Source organism: Epinephelus fuscoguttatus, linkage group LG6 (genome assembly GCF_011397635.1).
Source record: "Epinephelus fuscoguttatus linkage group LG6, E.fuscoguttatus.final_Chr_v1".
Taxonomy (NCBI): Eukaryota; Metazoa; Chordata; class Actinopteri; order Perciformes; family Serranidae; genus Epinephelus; species Epinephelus fuscoguttatus.
In genome coordinates this window covers 7702488-7719968 of record NC_064757.1, presented here as the reverse complement: position 1 = coordinate 7719968, position 17481 = coordinate 7702488, and the positions used below count along the sequence as shown (strand labels likewise).

The 17481-nt window shown below is 40.1% G+C and overlaps 1 protein-coding gene across 2 annotated transcripts in view; it reads left to right on the top strand.

Annotated features, from left to right (window-relative positions):
- LOC125890942 (whirlin-like) overlaps positions 1-17481 on the top strand; it is a 144039-nt gene that overhangs the window by 77958 nt on the left and 48600 nt on the right. For both annotated transcript variants that reach the window (XM_049579872.1, XM_049579871.1), the window contains exons 3-4: positions 1759-1884; positions 14863-15137. In XM_049579872.1, coding sequence (XP_049435829.1) covers positions 1759-1884; positions 14863-15137 — 401 coding nt within the window. The remainder of the gene's footprint in view (positions 1-1758; positions 1885-14862; positions 15138-17481) is intronic.

Here is a 17481-nt window from a genome sequence, read left to right as displayed (position 1 = left end):
GGCGGATTTTGCCACGGCTACGGCTACGTCAAATCCATAGTAGTCATTAAGCAGGTTGCTGCAGTAGCTGTCAGGTCGGAACAGCTGATCGATCACTACGTGACGGGTGAGCGTAAAAACACAGTAGCTCAAGTGAGCTATGTCAGTTCGGTCAAAATGTCTTTCAAAAGGGCCAGAGAGGAGTTGCTCTATGCATTAGATGACAAGTTAATGTCAGAGGAAGAGTTTTTGTTATTATATGACGTGAACAAATCTAAGATCTTAGATTTACCATATCAACACTATATGCGCGTTTTCACCTGGATGAAATGGAGGAGGATGAATGTCTGACGGAGTTCAGAGTGAGATAGTGCGACCTTCCAGTGTTGGCAGATGTGCTAGGGCTTCCAGACAAGTTCATCTGTGATCAGTGTCGTGGGAGGGATGGAGGGCTTATGTATGCTCCTAAAGAGGCTGGCATGAAGGAATGGAATAAAGACTAATGTACATAGTATAGGGTATACTGAGAAATTATATACCGTATGCAATGCAAGGATGAGGGGAGAATATAGCCTATAGCAGAAAATATTTCACTATGGTTTTTATACAGTGAAATATACATAGTATCCTGCGTCTGTGGGAAAGGATCGCTGAAACATGTAATATAGTGTGTCACTATCAATTGTAGAACACGTTTCATTTAACCACGCGTTGTAGCGCGCAGATCTATTTCCGGGAGCCGTAGCCGTGGCAAAATCCGCCGCTGCTTAAAGTCCCTATTGAGTGAGCAACTGCTACTTCTGCTGACAAGCTGCATCGTGACAGTTTTGCTGAAGGGATTTAAATCAAAGTGAAACTGACCAACAAATATCTATAAAGCAGCTTTGAAAGCTGTTTGTTTTTTGTTTAGGTTTTTTTTTTGTTGGTTTTTTTTTGACAGGCATACGATGCTTGGTAAATCTGCTAAGCACCAGTGCCTGTGACATCTTTAACATGCAAGTGCAGAATGCTAATTGTCACACCAAACTGCATTGGTTGTTACTGACACATCCTGCTGCATCTTTTTCTCCCACTTGTCTAAAGTCAGTGAAGGGATTGCAGATTGCAACCAGCTGAAACTTCTCCTGGTTGGAATTGTGTCAGTGTTCATTGTTGAGCTGAATTATCCTCCTCTTCAGAACAAACAGACCCGGTGATAACAACTGGTAAAAATACTTACTAAAGTAGTTTCACTTTACAAATCAATGTTTCTCTGATGCTGTTTGGCAAGTCAGAGAAGGGCCTTAATTTAAAGCTCAAATATGTTTTACATCTCCAGGCAGATGTTTTTTAAAATAATACTGATCAAAAATGGCTCTCTTGATAGATATAAGGTTGCTGACCCCTGATCTAGACATTCAGGAGTTTTTTTTTTACTTGGATTCACATTATCCATAGAGGTCTCCTCCTCTCCAGAACAAACAGATTAGGTGATTTAAAGCAGTATAAACCCTAAATAATGTGGTTTAAAGATAACACAGTGTTTGCTTTATTTTGGTTCTGGGCTACTGTAAACATGGTGATGCAACATGGTGATCTCTGTGGAGGAGGACCTACTTCCTATGCTGATGTAAACAGCTCATTCTAAGGTGATGAAAACACAGTGATTCATTTTTCCAGGTGATTATACGCCGAAGAAAACATACTTTCAATATTATATTCAATTTCTGCCAACACACTGGACCTTGATAGTTTGGTTTGACAACACTGAGGGATGTGAATGTTGTGTCTCCCCGATAGGCAAACCTGAATATGGACGACGGTCGCTCTCTGGGCCTAATGATCAGAGGTGGTGCTGAGTATGGACTGGGGATCTACATCACTGGAGTGGACCCTGGATCTGCTGCAGATGCTGGTGCATTAAAGGTACCCCAACTCAATCTGTCTTGTTAGTATTGTTATATTACACCACAAAACCTGTCCCACATGTCAGTCAAATGAGAATTCTCCATCTTTTCTTTTCCTCTTCCTGTCGCTGCCCCTTGGCCAGGTCATCATTGTAAATAAAAATTAGTTTTCAATTGACTTATCTAATGAAGTAAAGGTAAAATTGATGGCTTGATTGATGGCTGCCAAGAGTCATTACTGAGTTATTTTTAAGAATGCGTGATTCCAGTTTTCACTTGTAGCCATTATTGTCTCCACTATTATATTTGACAGGACATTTGTCATTCATTCATTCTAGTTGATTGAATGACATTTGTCATTCAGTCAACTAGAATCTTTCCATGGCCAACGCATGGGACTTATTCTGATTTGATTTAATTTTTTAATGTGTTGAATCTTGAAAAAGTCCAGTGTTATAGGTCCTTGGTTAGCGAAATTCACTTTACAGTTTTGGACTCAGCACAGACAACAAATATGTATGAAAGTTTTTCACATTGACTGTTGCTGATCAGAGTTGATAGTCGGAATCATTGGGTCAAGTGTGTGTACACATACAAGGTTTGACTTCTGGTTTAAGTTGCTCTCAATGTACTCAATGTAAATAAGGCTGAGACTTTGTGGTGCTGGACTGATTGCAAGCAGATCGAGCTGCAGAGTCAAAGTTATCAGGCCTCAAAAGGATCAGGCAAGTACACTGTAGGTACAATAACAGGTGACATGGTTCCAGGAAATATATAACAGAGAGATTACAGTTGAAAGAAAGCAGAGGCATAGGGCACAATCATTCATTCATTCATTCATCTTCTAACCGCTTCATCCTCTTGAGGGTCGCGGGGGGGCTGGAGCCTATCCCAGCTGACATCGGGCGAGAGGCAGGGCACACCCTGGACAGGTCGCCAGACTATCGCAGGGCTGACACATAGACACATAGACACACATTCACACTCACATTCACACCTACGGACAATTTAGAGTTACCAATTAACCTAGTCCCCAATCTGCATGTCTTTGGACCGTGGGAGGAAGCCGGAGTGCCCGGAGAGAACCCACACTGACACGGGGAGAACATGCAAACTCCGCACAGAAGGGCTCCCACGCCCGGGATCGAACTGGCAACCCTCTTGCTGTGAGGCGAGAGTGCTAACCACCACACCACCGAGGGCACAATCAATCAACGAAAAATCAGTCAATCCATAAATCACTCAATTTATTTGTCACATGAAATCATGTGAGGTACCTAAGTGTAACTTAAGTAACTTAAGTGAAATTCTGTCTGTCCCTTCAATTTGTGCATTGCATTTCAGTTAGGGATGCACAACATTGGATTTTTTGTTCGATATGCGATATGCCAATATGCCAATATGCCATGTAACAACTCATTTGACTGATAACCGATACCAGTGTTGACATATCCACTTTTTCCCCATCCAAGTTAAGTGATTATCAAGTCTCTTCTGTAATGGAATAATATCATATTATGCATGCATACTCTTATTGTGATGGCCCACCAGCAGATGGAGACACAAAATGCAATGCTTTCAGTGTATGCAATAGTCATTCATTGTGCAAGTTAAGAAAAAGCCGATTCTAATAGTTCATTTTAAAGCAGATATCGGCCAATACCGATGACATGTTGATACTATCGTGCATCCCTAATTTAAGTCTTTTTTCCCTCCTTTACTGCTCCTCTTACATTGTAGGCTGCTGCTTTGTTATCCAAATTGTCTGTGTTTCCAGACTGCAGCCCTAAATTATAAACAGTAGCGCCTGTGTTTATAGCATCCTGGGTGGTTCTGGTGATCTATGGTTTCTGGTTGTGGAGTGATTTAACTGTAGTTTTAGGGCCAGATTAAATCCACCACAGAGTGAGTTCATTGAAGTTATTGGTGACGTTATCGGTGACATCGGTGTCCTAAAACATGCTTCAGATTATGTAGTGCAGACCATAGGGCAGCCTCTGATTGGCCAGGCCATTTCCTGTCCTCCCTGTTTGTACAAAGCGGCTGATTTGCAGCGAAAATTACTGAAACAAGTCTCATCACACTGATTGATTTTCCACTTTATAAAGACAAATCTTCGCAAATGCCAGTATGCCACAAACTGGCATCTACTTGTCAGACATGATATGGTTTCACATCTTTAAAAAAAAAAAAAAAAGAAATTCTTCTATTCATTTTGGTACTGTATGGAAATCAGCCAACCTGAGATGTGGTAATCCATCACAATGAACATCATGTCTGCTTTCTTTGCTGTCAAAGCTTCATTACTGCTATTGTAAATGTTGACTGAGTTGCACTGCATCACTACAATCACACAGAATTGACAAAAATAAGACCAGACATTATGTTCAGTGTGATAGATTACCCACTCAAGAAAAGTTTCAAATTTATTTTCATACTAAGTGGACAAAAAATGTAGAAAAACACATTTGTGTAGAACACCCTGAAACATTAGCACTCTCTGAGGTGGTCTTTCAAGTCTTAGTCATGGATTAAATGAGTTGTTGACGTGAAGATTTATGGCACTGTGCCAGCTGTCAACGCTAACATCTGCTACCTGATTCTGATGAACCTGTTAGCATTCCTGCCACCTGCCTCCTATTAGACTGCTAAACCTGTTGGCGTTGCTAACATCTGCCACCTGCCTTACAGCCTCAGTCAGGCAGCTGAATTCACTGCCATGACAGGTCTACAAAAATGCTTTATTAGCCATGCTAAACCTCTGTTGTGTGTTTTCAGGTCAGCTTTCTGCCTCAACAAGCAGGTCACTCTAGCTCTGTGCTGTTTTTCAAAGAGCCTTAGGCAAGGAGAACAGAAGCCAGCGTCTCCTACCTGTAAACAATATGGCTGAAACCTCAATATGGCTTTCATGATATCACACTGTGTCCTACTTGGGGATAAAAATAAAACATCAGATTTATAGTTTGAGTCCTTACTTTTTCGAACCAATTGGGAAACCTGGAAAACTGTCTTAGACAGAGAGAAAGGAGATTAAAAAGGCAAAGCTTCAAAGGCATTCTACAAATTCAAATGTTGTCCCTTGAAAGATGCAGCGTGACATTTCTCAGGTTTTTTGACAGAGTGCGATGAAGAGGTACTTTTTTTTTTACCGTGGAGGATTGGCTGGTCATGCTGCATAACCAGTGCATTTCACATGTTTTAAAAGAAAATGTGAAAGTAGGAAAGACGGAGAGAACAGAAAGGGTGAAAAAGAGGAAGCGCAAAAAATAGTGGATGATTTTTCTTCACCTCTCCAAGTCACATAGATGTGTCTCCATTCACTGGTAGTCTGCAGCCATTTGTTGTCTGTGGAAGGGAGCCGCTTCCCATCTTTACAGTGTGTGTGTGTGTGTGTGTGTGTGTGTGTGTGTGTGTGTGTGTGTGTGTGTGTGTGTGTGGAGGTTTGTCTATATCACATTGAGTTATCCTGCCATTACACTGGCAGCAGCGGGCAGAGAAGGAGGCTGTATATCCTGTCCTGGAAAAACCATCTCTCTTTACTCTGTCAGTGCTGTGGCAGGAAGATGGAGGGTTGTAAAGAGAAACTGTTGCAGGTGATCATCACAAAGCAAATCAAATTCATTAGTTTGATACTACTTAGCTTACTTTTAAGAGTAATATCAAGTCATGCCCTAATTATTTCCTTATTTTCTTACCCTGCTATAGACAGTGTCTGACACCTCCTTTCCTTCAGCAGAATTTGTAATTTTGTGAAACCAACAATCAGAGAATCTTGCATACTTAATGCAGTGATTAACCAGGTTTGCGAAGGTATGAAAGTAGGTTTAGGTGAGTTAAATCTTCTCTTTCAAGGTTTTTTTTATTTTTCATTTTGCACAGAACTAGATCAGAGACTTAGAGTGGGTACAACTGAGTGCAACATCATATATTTCTTTGAGGGGCCAGGCATTTTGACCCACCTTCGAACATGGCCAGTTGGAGCACTTTTGTCTTTAAATGTGAAGGTTTGCTTGAAACATGGTAGAATAATAAGGATATTGATATTGGTTGGACATTAAGTCAATTAGCCGATGCTGCTCGGGCCAGATGCTGTGAAAAATCTTGTGGAAATTAATGGTCCCCACAGGATGATTCTGAGGCCCAGTCTACATGTATACAGATATTTTAGAAAATGGATATATTCACCCTCAGTTTTAACTTTTCAGTTTAGACTGGGTCAGATCTAGAACCATTGTTTCAGGTGAGCGTTAAACTGTGGACACTAAGGTGGACCAAATAAAATTGGGCACAGCAAACGCCTTTGTTAATCCCATGGATGTATAGAGAGAACTAGATACAATGTTAAAGCCAGGTCTCTGTTCATTCCTATAAAAGTTGCTTAGCGGCACATTAAGTTAAAAAAGTTTTACTGGGGCATATAAAATTACAGATGATCGGTACTTCTTCCGCACTGTGTGCCCCATAGAGCAAGTGCACTAGAGACCTCTACTGGCTGAGCCTGCTACCTTATGGTTAAGCGATCTACTGGCTTGGATGGGAATAAAATGATTTAATCGTGCAATTTAATCTAGTCTTTCCAAATACTATCAGACCAAATGGGGAAAATCCTGGTAGTAAAATGATTAATTCACAGGGGTTGTGACTCTCAAAAAATTTATCCACTGATCTTCTCTTTTGCCATGTAATTGTTGAAGAAATCATCCAAGTCTTATCCAGAAGTTTGTATAATATCTTAAATCAGATTAATTAGCATTGTAAATACAGTTTAACTTCACCATATTGTTTTTATCTGGTTCTTTGAGGAATAGAATTCCAGATTAAATTACTTGTTCATATTTACAGTTTTGCTGTTAGAAAGTTGAGAGGAGCAGTATACCCTTGTACAAAGTTTGTAATTGTGATGTTAATATTCCTGGACTCAGCATTGCTGGGATGCTAGCATCCATCATTGCAGCTATGAATAGGTCTAGCTGAAAGTCATATTACTCATTTATATTTGCGGAAGACAGTGACACTTGGTGTTGCCCATTCATTACTTTAAAAGAGCGAAACGCTCAGCAATATCCATTAGAAAGTGATATAAATCTGCTTTAAATCCATTCAATTAGAAGCTGTTTTCTAACCTTGAATTAGTCTTCTGTACTATAGACTTACCCTATGAGGTCATTCAAGAGGTCTGTTAAGGACAGTGATGTGGATTTGAATGCAGCGTTAGCAGCTGAGTTAACCACTCTACCACCACCAGAACTGTTCATTGTTTGGGATAATCTGCCCTGGGAAACTCAGTGCTCTTATGCTGAAGCAAAGAGGCACTTGCACACAGCTTTTGGCCAAAAGAGCATAATTGCAGCATTTCAAACATTCCCTAATGCTTGTCATAAAATAGCTAATTTAGCTATGGAAGTCCATGCTGCCGATGAATGCACGCTTGTGAAAGAAGCCTCCCCCACATTTTGGGCATTCTTACACACATCTGATTGAACAGATATGCTTCTATTTTAATCAACCTAGCTGTCTACACAGGCTCTAGGCTCTGAGTGCAGCAACAATGCATTTGACCTTCACTCAATACTGCGCCTAAATACATCCTGTGTAGACACAGACAAGAGAGGACAGTCATTTTTGCATAATTACTAGTGGCTGCTTGTCAGATAGTGTTGAGCAAACAATTCTATAACAACAACATTCTGTAATTTTTCTGGTATGGGCAGTAAAGAATTTTGAGGTGCTTTTAAACACTTAGAAAATAATCACAGATAAATATCAGGAAGGTAGGGAGTATTTTTTTTATAGTATATATATAAATCAGTTTTACCAGGTTATTTGTTTTTTGTGCAGTGCACAAAAATGTGCTCCATAAATGATCCTGACACATCTCAGGCTGACCATGGTATGTTCCTTTAACACCTCATGCTGGATGGACTGTGTCATTAACAGCCACTCTCCGGATGCCACAGCAGGCCAGCAAACTGCTCCTGCTGCTGAAAATAGCAGTTTGCCCTCTCAGTGTGAAAAGGACAAATACATTGCATCTCCAGCACCCTGCACACACATACACTTTTTTTTCGAACTTCATCACGAATGATCAGTGCAACTCAACTTAAATACAAATGATTGCAGCAGGGAGAAGGTGAGTGTGGAAGACTTGTAGTTGGAAAAGATAAGACAGTGTATTGCTCTGGTCATGGTGATCTGCTGAGACTGGCAAGGTGTGACACCTGCTACGCCTATTTCTTAGCATAATGTCTGATCAATATAATTTTGATTATAAGAAATGTTTATACTGTTTGAACAGAAGCCTATTTTAAAGCAACAAGGACACTGTCTTGAGTCCTATATCCAGTATTTTATATGCTTATTTGCATTTGTGAATAATCATTAACAAAATATGTTAATATAAAGGTTTCTCTTATCCTCAGAGGGCTCGGTTATGGAGTTTCATTTAAGATGCATTTGCTTTAAATAATCATGGTGTTGCAGTTAGATGAGAAAGAAAGGAGACAAAGCATTTTCTGCTGTAGTACGGTGGAAACTGTTTTGCTGCATCCCTCTGCGTCCCACTCTATTTCTGTACTTATAAACAGGCCTAATAACAACATTCAGTATGTAAAACTAATTGAAACAACACCCCCTATTGCTAAATTAGGTTGAATCTCATTTAGCTAAACAACCTCTATAATATTTATCTGATGAACATAGAGGTAACCATTGGTGATGCAGGCATGGACAATAATCAGGTAAGCCATGACTGTAAGTATGAGCTATTTAAATAAATAGCTTGCCATCATTATAAACAAAAATGTATCGCTGTTCATGCAGAAAAATATTATGGGAAATGTAGGATCCAGTGGTTTTGAAGCTTACCATAAACTAGGGATTTAAAATCAGGATATCTCAGCCTCAGTTGTGTTGATGCTACATATCCACCACTCTATCCACTTATCCATAAAAGGGATCATCCTCTGAGAAGCATGGATGTGAACAGAAAACTGTTGGCATTTCCTCTGCACAAAGTTTGCTTTTGTTTTTTTTTCCCGTTTTTGTTTTTTGAAGGACTTTGTATGATTACGGCGCACTAGAGGAATGGATTTGGGGTCATTAAAAACATTAAGATTTATTTTATGCATACCATGAATATTCACAATAAATTAAAATGAAATCCAGCTGCACTTTTTTTATCCACACTAGCTGGGTGACGCTAGGAATGCAAACGTTGGTCTGCTCATCTAGTTCTTCAGTTCAGAGGGAAATATCTAACAAGAACTACGTGATGATTTGACATGAAATTTGGTACCGGCATTCAAGGTCCCTGCAAAATTTAATTGTAATAACTTTGGTGATACCCTGACTTTTCATTTAGCACCATCATCGTGTCAAATTCCCCATGTGTACAATACTTAAATTTAGCACAAAATACCTGAAAACTAATTATATTCCAGCCCATTCTCATTCCCAGGTTGTCACATACTGATGCTTTATGTCTCTCGCTGTGTAATATCGACACCAAAGGCACGCTTTAGCATCATTATGAGACACACCAGGCTTTCAAATCAAATCTAAACACTTTGGCAGCAATAATTGACACTAAGAGCAACTGTTGTAGTATAAAGAGTGAGAAAGTCTGTGTAGGGAGGGAAGGAGATGAGGTGGATCGGTCAGACAAAACCAGACTTTCACCCAGGAGACGACAGTATGTGTTTCTGTAAAACCAAAAATCAGTCTTGTTTAGCTGTAATGTTTTCTAACATAGGCACAGTTGTAACATAACGTAATGTAACGCAACACAACACAACACAATGCAATGTAACATAACATAACAAAGTCTCATAGAGCAGTTTGTATGATATCCTACAAAAAAATGCATGCACAATAGTTTGTATAACATCATATGAATTTGTGCCTCACAAATGACGTTACATCATTAGCGTAAAGTTAGGTAATTACTGTTAAGTTTCGGAGTTGTGGACGTACCTTAAAATCACTCAAAGTTCACATGGAGCTGAACACGTGTCTCCAGGTGGAAAGTTTTTTTGTGACCCATCCACCACCCCAACCTCCCTCGTTATAAGTGCTCGAGACTGCTTCCTTGTTAACCATGTTAGCTAACAGTGCATCGGTCACGTCACATCATGTCACATCAAGTAAAAAAAGTATTTATCTTAACCCAAACCATGATCTTTTTTCTAAACCTAACCAAGTCGTTGCAGATGCCAAGGAGTGTGACAAAGCATTGGTATCTGACGACCTGGAAATAAGAATTGGTTAGATCAGTGGTTCTCAGATGGTGTGCTGCTGCACACTGTGTGATGCCAATCCAGTTGTGCCATGGTATTTTGTGATAACCACACATTATTATGGCAACTGGGCCTATAAAAAAAGTTATGAATGAGTTTTTAATTGACTGTATCAGTATGGGGTGGCACGGTGGTGTGGTGGTTAGCACTCTCGCCTCACAGCAAGAGGGTTCCCGGTTCGATCCTGGGCGTGGGAGCCCTTCTGTGCGGAGTTTGCATGTTCTCCCCGTGTCAGCGTGCAGCGTGGGTTCTCTCCGGGCACTCCGGCTTCCTCCCACGGTCCAAAGACGTGCAGATTGGGGACTAGGTTAATTGATAACTCTAAATTGTCCGTAGGTGTGAATGTGAGTGTGAATGGTTGTCTGTCTCTATGTGTCAGCCCTGCGATAGTCTGGCGACCTGTCCAGGGTGTACCCTGCCTCTCGCCCGATGTCAGCTGGGATAGGCTCCAGCCCCCCCGCGACCCTCAAGAGGATGAAGCGGTTAGAAGATGAATGAATGTATCAGTATGTTGTGTACACCCTTTTCCTAATAAAGAGGTAAACTTTACCTAAAAACATAATTTAATTGAATTTAATTTTTAAAAAAACCTCACAGAGATCCTAATTGTCGTTCGCATGTGGGAATTATAAGTGTGTGACACATCCTGATTGGAAGCCAGTGTGAGGGTTGATAACGTTTAAAAGAAGAAAGCTGTAACGTGGGACAATGGATCACTTTATTGTATGCAATAAATTACAAGGCACCAGCACAGATGACCTCCCACTAAAAGAAAGGAGAAGAAAAAAATGTCAGTTGACAGTATCACACAAGGTACCTGTGTCATTTTTTCTTATTTTTATTGTCTTATGTTATGATTAGAGTGGTGACACACATTATAAAAGCTATTGTGCACAGTTATAAATACAGGTGTGCCTTGAGATTTTGGCTTGCCCTTTGGTGTGCCTTGCGCACAAAATGTTTGAAAATCACTTGGTAAGATATTTCCATCAGCCTCAGATGTACTATGTGTTCAGTGCTAATTAGCAAATGGTGCTTGCATGCCAAATAAACAGAGTGAACATTATACCAACTAAACAACAGCACTGGCTATAGACTCTTAGTCTTGTTGAAATGTATTGCGAGGAATAACCCCTTGGCAACTATAAATATCCATTTTTGTGTAAATCTAGCCATTACTTGATTTTTGACAGACTGACAGGGGGACTTACTGATACTGATATTAATTTAAGATGGTTTAAGCCTCCACTGCAAACATTTTTAAAATCATTTGGCATTGAACAATCCTTTACTCTGCTTTAAACAAAATCTGCAAAATGGCACTTAATACAAAAGAACAACAGCACTGTTAGATAATCTCTCACAGCAATAATCAAATGCTGTAGATAATGATATGGAAGAGGGATACTGATTATGAGCGACCCAAGTGTTTTGTCCCAGACCACAGAGCATTGACCACTGATTGGTTTTCCTCTCTCGTGGTCTGATGAATAATGTTCACTGCATTGTCTTATCTGTGATGTTCTCCTCTGACACACTGGGCTGAAAAGGGCCAGGACCTCACCTATTGTCTGGCTGTCTAAAGAAGGATAATTAGCTTCAGTGCAGCATTAGTGTTTATGTGTGTGGCACCCTGCAGAGAACTCAGTGAGTTGGGAAAGTTGGAACGACCTTGGGTATCACACCACTTGTTTGGTATTAAATCTGTGGCCTGAGGTTGGGACAATGAAGAAAACATTGTCTGAATCATGGATTGGGATGCATGACACACACAGCGGTGCATGCATAACCTCACACTCACAGAGAAGATATTCAGTGAGTATATGTAAGTGGTTCTCTGTGTTGTGTTGTTATGATGGTGGTGGACCTGGCTTTTTCCATGATTTCTGGCTACTGTCTCATTTTTCCAGGGGCTCACAAAAATAAGCACATTTTGTTAACTGACCTCACTGTGTGTTTTTAGTGCAACAACCTTTTGCCATAAAGGTATATAAAAACTGATGACAGTGAGGTCTGTGGATTACCCAGAGTAACACAGAGAATGTTTCTGAAAAAGAGATATTACTGTTACATTTTTCAATTGTCAAGTTGAGCTGGGGTTTTGACTCTCCCATGGCATGGACAGAATTGGAAAGTAGTAGATTTTCTATTTGCAATAAATCTCTATAGCCCCTTTCTCTAAACAATTAATTTTCTAACACCCGCAAACATCTGGCTTTTGTGTGGAAGGGGAAAGGTTAAAATCAGCATTTATACCCTGGTCAAATAACTCTGCAATCCCATCTGTGTCTGTCCAAGCAGCGGACCAAATAAGTCTGAATAAGTAAGAGATATATCAAAAGAAGTAACCACCCTAACATTTTTGCTGGCCTTCATGCTGCTTTCTACAGTTTATTAACCTGTTTTCTTGCCTGCCTGCTGTCCATCTTCTGCCTGATTCCATTTGAATGCAGCATATTTCTTAACTGAATAAATTTGTCATTGTAGCATAAATGCTTTGAAGTATACTAAAATATGTAATGAAAAGCAATAAACCTCAAAGGTCTCCATCGTATCGTAAACCGTATTTTCTGGGGTATTCACAAATGGCCTCCCCTATTATTGTTGTATTATTGTATTATTTTCAGTTGGCTACAACTCCTGCGGAGTAATTCAATATGTGTTTTGCTCAAAATTAGTTGGATGTTACAATGGATCATTTTTTGATAAACATGATGGATGTCTTGGCTTTCAGAATATTAAAACCTCTCAAAACACATCATTTCACCATCCACCCACTTAAGTTAACTGAGTTAGTGTCGCAAACCAAAATATAACATTAAAAATGTTTCAACGTTTGTCAGTATGGACATTCTACACATTTCTGTTAGCTTGGTTAGATTCTCCACCATTTAATTGTTCAGTTCAATTTATGGCGACCATGAGCACCAAAATATTATTTATACAGATTAGTATGGTAAACAAGAGAAGTAAAAGTGGTGACTTCTTACCTTGGAAGGGATCATACAATCTGAATGTGACCATTCCTCAATTATTATTCCTTTGTTTGAAAGGGTCCACCAATTAATTTGAATTTAATTGAATCATTTTTATTGATTTCATAAAAAATGAATCCAAGTTGTGAATACTGTCATGTGTTTTCAAACAGAGAGCAGTTCTGCTGATATAAACAGTATTTTCTTGTCTTCCTACACCATGTTTTTGGGTTTGCTTGTTTTTGGTACTTCACTGGCTGGAAAATTAAAGTGTATCCAAGCTTTTCTGTGTATTTTTCACTCCAAGACGGCCCCTGTAGTATACGTGCCCCCTGTTTGGATGCATGAAAAAAATGAAGCACATTAAAGTGATATAAGAGATCCCACCCAGCACGATCCCGTCCTCTGCCCCCACCACCACTTCACACAAACTGTGCTCTTCACTCTGTCATGCAGGTGCTGCTGTTAAAGCATTTTAATCCGAATTTCAAAAATGGATTTTATCTAAAGAAGAAAGAAAACTATTTGTATAAATGATACTGAGATTTGGTATCAATCGCATAAGTTTTTATTTTGTTGTTGTCATTGACTGCTCAGTCTTCTGGTCAACTAGTCAATAATTTGGTTGCTACGCTCTCGTCCGTCCAAATTGTCATTGGTTGAATAATCGCTGTGTTACTTTCATAAGGAGAAAAGTGCTACATCAATAGCTTTCCAGGATTAATCCATTATTTCCTGCGGCAGGGGGGCAGGCTAAGTTACCTGTGAAAATGGGGGGGTTTTCAAAACACCTCCGTTGTTGACAGAAAGTTGAACTCGCCCACCCTCATGCTCAGCTGTTTCTGTAAGCTTAAACCATTTCCCTCAGCGGAAACGAAGCTTGTATTTACTTGTATTCCACAGATAAGAAACAATAAATTGTGAAGACAGTAAAGCCTACACTAAAATAGCATTTTAAGTCGTGTGTGTGATTTATCCTTCAGGGATTTATACTTCGGGATTTATCCTGGCTTCATATGAACAGAGGAAAACGCTGGTCGTTGCTAGGCTCATTTATACAATGTAAAATGCCATAGGCTGGCACTAATAACGTTAGCATGTTGTATTTGCTTGGAAAACATGTTTAGTATAAGACAGTTGTTTTGTCGGTGAATGTTGTGAGCTGTAATGGGGCCAAATTATGTACCGTTACCTTTGTTACATGTTGCTGTTGTCCTTGGTTTTATATGAGAAGAGGAAAAGATCGTTAGATGCTAGGCTAGTTTATACAATGTAAAATGCCATAGACTTGTGCTAATAACGTTAGCATGTTGTATTGGTGGGGGAAATGTGTCCAGATAAAGACAAGTGTTTGTCTGTCAGTTCTGCGATTTATAGTGAAGCCAATTTGCATACCTGGTTTGAAATTGTCCCTATTAAGCCATATTTAATGTGTGTTTTGAATCATATCTATACTAACTATATCAATAAAGTTTGATTTGAACTAAACTTTACAGCACTTAACACAGTCCTCCACCGCTGACTAGTGTTTTGGAGGTGTAACTGCAGAGTGACACAGACACACAACCGCACAAGTAAATATAACGTGCAGATCCCCCCCCCCCCAACTAATCAATTAGTTGACGATTATGTGTGACTTTAGTCGACCAAGATTTTCTTTGGTTGACTACAGTCCTAGATCTTTCTTTCCCTGATGTCTGTGTCTTTAATTCTACTGTTCTGTTGCAGGTGGGTGACCAGATCCTGGAAGTGAACGGTCAGAGTTTTGTCACCATCTCCCACGACGAGGCAGTTCACATCCTCAAAACAGGACACCACCTGCTGATGAAAGTGAGGGATGTGGGTCGTCTGCCTCATGCACGCACAGTGGTTGATGAGACCAAATGGATCTGCAGTCAGGCCATAGCTGAGACCAACGCTACAGCTAACCCAAGTTCTGTTATCAACCCCACTGTCAATGCTGGCGTCCACGTTAGTGTCAGTGCCAGTACCTGCAGTACAAGGTGAGTGCATTATACTGAGTCAGTGTGACTATTTGCCATATGCAATGAATACTAGAACTGTCAGTGGCACTGGACCAGAGACATCATTATAACTGATAACTGAGCTGTGCTTCTTTGTTTCCCCATGTGGTTAACAGATCTGGGTCAAATACTATTTTTTTCCTCTGATAAAAAGAGTTGTATTCAGAAGCTGTTAACTATTAAGGTACAGGTATTATTGGGCAGCACAGCTCAAAGCAGCCATGTGTTACTTCTCCCCAGATGAACCTCCAGCTTGGGTCAAGATTGAGACATGCTCAGCTCAAAGGTTACCAAATAGCAGTCACCTTTACTCTTCTGAGCCAATCAGGCTGAGGGAAAAAAACACAAAATCCCTTTCTATAAAATATTGTATGCACCTGGGAGATACTGGATAAACCCCTCTACTTTCAAGTTTCATGCCCATTTGGCCAATAGCAAATTTATATCCGGAAAAGAAGATAATGGTTTTAAAACATGACCGATCAAAGGATTATGCAGGATTAAGGATCTGTATATTGATGGAAGGCTGATGTCATTTACTGGACTACAAGAAAAGTATAATATTCCTTCAATGGACTTCTTCAAGGTTATACAAACAAGAAAGTTTTATTTCGTATCCCAAAATCACTCACTTAATCAGCCACTCTCTCAATTCTGGAAAACATTACAATGAAACACATTGTTGGTATGGGACAGATAATACTGTTCTATAAAACATTTGCTGATAACACAGCTGGGCATTCAGAAGATAAACTTAGAGGCTACTGGAGCAGCTGGAGGCTACATTTACAGGAGGAAACCTCAGAAGAGGAATGGTTTGAGGCATGCCTGAAGGCTCAAACACAAACAATTAACATGTGGCTTCAGTTGCTCCAATATAATCAGAACTACATTGCTTAAATCCCAATACACCAGAGTTATGTTGTGCCATTATTCTGTCTCGTCACTATGTATGAAAGATTTAATGGTGGAATGCGGGGACAGAGTTGTCTCCCGTCTCCCCTTTAAGCCAGCAGTGGAGGTAGTGACAGCTTCAAATTCACGTCTGTTTAAAAGGGAAAGCCAGCAGGGTGGGAAACAGGTGTGACACTTTGATGACGTGTTATGTGTGTGACCCACCAATGGGGGAATTTAACCAAATGAATGAATGAATCACTGGTCCAGGACATGAAAACTTTTCCCTGCAGTAGAGGATCGTGTTTGACAGCAAAGCAATGCATGAAGATCCTGCTCCATAGAAAAATAACGAAGGTAGAACACACGTTCGTTTTCTTTGAAAATCTGAGTAGGGCAGGTGGGAGTGGTGGTGGATGGGTCAAACAATCACCAACTTTCCCCGAGGAGGCCGGTGTTTGCTTCCCATAAGATTGTAAAGCCACACCCCTTTTCTTTTTTTCTACACCCAACCACATGCTTTTGTTGCCCAAACCCAAACACGTGTGAGTTGGCAAAGTGTAACCACGTGCGTTTGTTGATGAAGGGAAAAAAACAGCCATTAGCTGTATTGTACTGACGTAGTACATTTATTTTGAAAGAGACTGTATGCAAACCGTACATTTCCTGTAAAAATAGAAGTGTATTTTTAAAAACGGACATTGCATGTTACAGGCTGAAGTTTACATGGCGTCCCAGAACGACAACAGCCAATGCACCCAGGGTACTTTGCAGGTCATATGTCGACTTGGAAAGTCTATGACCAAATGTCAATATGAGACGACGTCGGAGTGAGAATGTGTTAACCAAACAAGCAGTGGTGTCATTCGAAGCATGGAGAAGCGTCTAAGCTCTATCTCCTTTCCTTGCTGCTCGAGAGGAACTATAGATTTCTAGATTTAATTGCTTTATATCTCCATAAGGCAGGCCAAAAAATAGTTCTCAAACTACTGTGTAACACGCTTTACAGCCCCAATGACATGTGCTGTCACCATAACAACTTACAACAATCCCCATTTTCTTTTGAACTAGTCAAATGACCATGGCTAACAGTTCAAAGTCCATTCTAATCTCATTCTATTTCTATGCTCCCCTCCCTCCCTCATCCTCATCCATCTGTCTCCCGGCCCTAATGGAGCTGGCCCTGATTGAGAATTTGGGGAGGTATACATTTCTCTGCCTGCTGCTGCCTTGGAAGTCATACAAGATGGCTCCCCTCTCCACACATCATTAAACTCATGCTGCCTCAGTGCCTCAGGCTGGGTTAGGCTGTAATGTTGTTGTTGTGTTTTAATGCTCCACATGCATAAGAATTGTTGAGGCATACAGGCACTTATGCTTATGCTTTTATTTTATGCGCTGCTCTAAATTCATCTTGTTTGTAGGATAA